This window comes from Capsicum annuum, chromosome 1 (assembly GCF_002878395.1).
Source record: "Capsicum annuum cultivar UCD-10X-F1 chromosome 1, UCD10Xv1.1, whole genome shotgun sequence".
NCBI classification, from domain to species: Eukaryota; Viridiplantae; Streptophyta; class Magnoliopsida; order Solanales; family Solanaceae; genus Capsicum; species Capsicum annuum.
This window is the reverse complement of record NC_061111.1, coordinates 75533486-75538006: the sequence shown is the minus strand read 5'-3', so window position 1 is coordinate 75538006 and position 4521 is coordinate 75533486. Positions and strand designations below refer to the sequence as shown.

The following is a 4521-nucleotide window of genomic DNA, read 5'->3' as shown; positions in this document are numbered from 1 at the left end:
TGAAAAAGTACCATATGGGCAGGTAAATTTCACTTTGTCCTGATTCTCTGGGGTATAGAAATCTGATTGTAACCAGAATAACCATCCAAGAAAAAATACCAACCTCTTCCCACCAACCGATCAAGCATCTGATCCATGAAAGGCATTGGGAAGTGGTCTTTCAAACTCTATGAGATGAGTTTTCTGTAATCCATACACACTCTCCATCCAGTAACAGGCCTAAGTGGAATCAACTTGTTCTTCTCATTAACCACCACTGCCATGCCCCCTTTTTTGGGCATGCACTGAACAGGACTTACCTACTTACTATCTGAGGTAGGGTATACCACTCCTGCATCCATCCACTTGATAATTTGTTTCTTCACCACCTTTTGCATAGGTGGTTTTAGATGATATTGATGCTCAATAGTTGCGACACAATCCTCTTCTATTTGGACTTTATGTGTGCATATACCGGGAGGAATACTAATAATATATGTAATCGTCCAACCAATAACCCTCTTATATCTCTTAAGAATAGGGATAAGGGATTCCACTTATAGTTAACCTAAGTTAGATGCAATAATGATAGGTAGTGTATTACCGCTACCCAGGAACACATACCTCAAATGATCGGACAACTCTTTAGCTCCAAAGTAGGTGGCTCTTCAATAAACAGCTTGGCTGGTGGACTTAGGTAATTTTTCAAGTCCAAATCCAGCTTCTTGGGTGCATAAGAATAAGACCCCATGCCTTTCAAGGCACATACTATCTCCTCATAATATTCAATACCATCTTGATCAAAATTCATTAATACAAAAGCTAAAGTGTCCACAGCAAAATTTTCCTCTATAGGTACTTCCTGCTCCTCCTTATAGTAAACATCCACAATAGAAAATACACCCATATCTTTATACTGTTTTATGGACTGGCATACATCAAATTGAACAACTTCATCATTCAGCCTGAACAACAGCTTATTTGCCCTTAGATCAATAAGTACATTCCCAGTTGCGAGAAAAAGACTACCCAAGATTATGGGCACCTCGAAGTCCCCCTCATAATCGAGAATGACAAAATCAGCTGGACATATGAAACTGGCCACCTTCACTAATACATCATATAAAATCTCAGTGGGCCACTTCACGGACCTTTCAGCCATAAATAATCTCATGTCCGTAGAAGAAGGATCCCCCAAATCCAGCTTCTTATACACAACAGGCGGCATTAAATTTATACTAGCTCCCAAATCACATAGAGATTTTGCAAACTTAAGAGGCCTAATAGTGCATGGGATAGTAAATGCTCCAGGATTTTCTTTCTTCAGCACCAACAATCTTATGGAAATAGAAACACAATAATGGAGATTGTCCACCATATCATAACTAACTGTCCTCTTCTTTGTAACAAGGTCTTTCATGAATATTGCGTACCTAGGCATTTGCTCCAATACCTCCACCAATGGCAAGTTGATTATCAACTTATTAAACATGGCCATAAACTTACCAAACTTTGTGTTGTTGGCCTTCATTTTCAACAGATGGGCAAATGGAGAAAGAAGTTTTGGGAGCGTAGTAACTACCACTTCGATCTCCTTTCCCTTTCTTTGCTCCAACTCATCAATCTACTAATGGTCAGATGGTTTGTTATCAATAACTTTATCTAGTTTCTCAAACTCGACTTGATAAGTTTCTTTATGCTCAATTTCCTTTGCAATCACATCTTTTCCCATAGATGGGCCTGGTAATACCTTACCACTCCTTGTGGTAATTTCCATGTAGGAGCCATAACTTTTATGATTTTGAACTATATCACTTGGTAAAGTTCCACTCTTCTTCTGATACAATGCTGCTAAGAGTTGGCTCATTTACTGCTCTAACTATTTGATAGAAGTACAGTGTGAGTTAACCAACTGACTCATAGAAGACAAATCACTCTTCACAGTAGTCACCCCAGAGTTGGTAGTCTCAACTCGCTTTAATAATTTGTCCATTATGTCCTGCATGGACATCTTGCCAGAGTTAGTTGCAGTATTATCTCTGCTTCATGGAGGTACATATAGTCCACTCCTATCATTTTTGCTCTTCCAGTTTCCTTGTTTTCTATACTTATAACCAGTTTTGTTGTAATAGTTCCAACCTTGATTTCTTTGGCTTTTGCCTCAAAAACCTCCCTAATTATTTAGATAGTTTGCCTCTTCTTTAGAATCAGAGTCAGCTCTTTCCTGGGATGTAAAAGTTGTCACCTTCTCCATTTTTACAGACAATAGATGCTTAGTAAGCAAATCCATCTATTTCTTTAAATATGCCATATCCTGGTCATGTTCTTTCTCCTTATTGCATTGCATTTTAGTCATACTACCAGACACCGTAGGGCTTGCTACCACAAAATCCCTGGTTTGCCAAGATCTACCTTATTTGGTCATTTAATTAAGTATTTACGAGGTCTCTAGAAAGTAAGGTCAACATACGACCCTCCTGCAACATTATCCATGACTGGCTTCTTAATAGAGTTCAAAGCTCAATAAAGAGTCTCCATCAGATAAATATTTGTCATGTTATGGTCCGGGCATTGCATCAGTTTTTTTTTAAACCTCCCCCAGGTCTCATAAAGAGCTTTAGTGGAAAGCTATCAGAAGTTACTACTTTTATCCCTCAATTGTACCCTTTTGAAGGGTGGAAGAACCTTTCTAGGAAAGCCTCTTTCAACTGCCTCCAGTTGGTTATAGAGTTAGGAGTCAGTTCATTTAGCCATAGTGTCACCTCTTCAGATAGATACAACATAAAAAAACACAGTGGATAGCATTTTGACCCACTCCTAAATTATCAAAAGACTTTCAAATGGTGGCAAAATTCACCAAATACATGTTTGGATCATCTCCAGGAAGACCACCAAAAAACCCTTAAGATGAAGGAGTTGAATCATCGTACTTGTAATATTAAATTTAGCTCCTGGTACTACAGGTAGAGGAATGATAGCTCCATTTCACCTACTCCATCCATTCCATCTTCTTCATCGTTCAGATCAAACTGTACTAGTTAATGCTCTTTTCTTGCCCTAAAGGGTGATTTCTGTTTATATTCCGATTCACTGGTGCAACCACATTCTCTACACGTATTAGGTTAACAGGATCTAACAAGTCATTATCCCCCAAATCATCATCATCAGGATTAGGATGACGTGCCTACTAGCTATCATTCTGCTGATTTAGTTAAGCTCTAGCAAGAGCGGCTAGTGTTTCAGCAACTAAGGGGTCTTCCATTCTGCCAATTAACTATGATTCTATATGTATTGGTAATAATGGTGCACCCAATCTCCTTTTACTAGATACACAATAACTCCCCTGCATAAAATAAAAACAATAAACAAAATAAAATTTAGAAATCTTAACCAAAGGTCAATTAACAAACATAAACTTAATTGACAACTGTATTCCCCGACAATGGCACCAAAATCTGATATGCCCAAATTACAAGTTTCTTACAAAAGTGTAAGCGGTCGCTGTAAAATATAGAACCCAATTGGGTTGGGAGTCGAATCCCACAGGGAATACTGTGTTCACTAAGTATTATGCCTATTATTAGACTGTTTATCTAAGGTTCTGGAGTAAAAAAGGGGTTTATCACATAGTGGTCCACCTAATGAGAGTTAATACAAATGTAATTTCAATGAAAATGAGTTATCTAGAGTTATGCTCACCAAGATTTTCAAACTGTTAGGGTTGTGAACTTGTGCTTAAATTATAACTTATAATTTTAATTGCAAGAAGTATTGAGTAAGAATTAACCACTTTTTTCTCAACCTAATGGTTAATTTACCCTTTTCTTTTTTCGAACATAAAAGATCCATGTATCATTTTATAGAACTCTCATAAGGGTTGATCCCGTTAGGGCATCAACCTTTGACGCTAAGGGTAAACCTATGGATTTCATGTGAATCACCTCTTTTCCTAACATCCACATTTCTACCAGAGAAATGGTGTTCATGGGATCACTTCTCAAGTTTGAAACCAAGAGATGTAATTATAATGAAGAGAGATTCATGCAATTTAGATAGGTGTTAGAAATCAAATGGTTTCATAACCCCAAACAAATCTCTACATCAAGGCTCCCATAATCCTAGTTATGGGAGTTTAGCTACTCATCTCCATATAAGATATCAAAAGCTATATTGATTTTCATAAATAACTTCAAGTGAGTACTTACAAAAGTTACACTATTGTTCCTCTCAATTTTTAATTAAAAATAGAGAATAATAATCAGATCTAAATTTCTAGCTTCAAATCTCAATGAAAATTGTTACACAGCTCTCAATATAGAAGAATGTATGAAACTACAATCAAAAGATCCGTAATAAAACCTAATACTTAGTATTTATATGATTCCAGAACTGGGGTTTTAAGATTCAAACTCGGAGTTGTCATTTCATATTCGATGGGTTGAGTGATGATTTATCTGTAGGATGATGTTCCTTCGCCTACACTATCGTTAGAGCTCCAGTGATTCTATGTTCTCTTTCTGGGTGATGGGTCGGGTGATGATT

General features: G+C 37.1%; 1 protein-coding gene across 1 annotated transcript; it reads right to left on the bottom strand.

Moving 5' to 3' along the window:
* Positions 1–604: 604 nt before the first annotated feature.
* On the bottom strand, positions 605–1510 carry LOC107857854. Its single transcript, XM_016702648.2, has one exon. The coding sequence runs from the start codon at positions 1508–1510 to the stop codon at positions 605–607; it is 906 nt and encodes a 301-aa protein (XP_016558134.2).
* Between the last annotated feature and the right edge of the window lie 3011 nt (positions 1511–4521).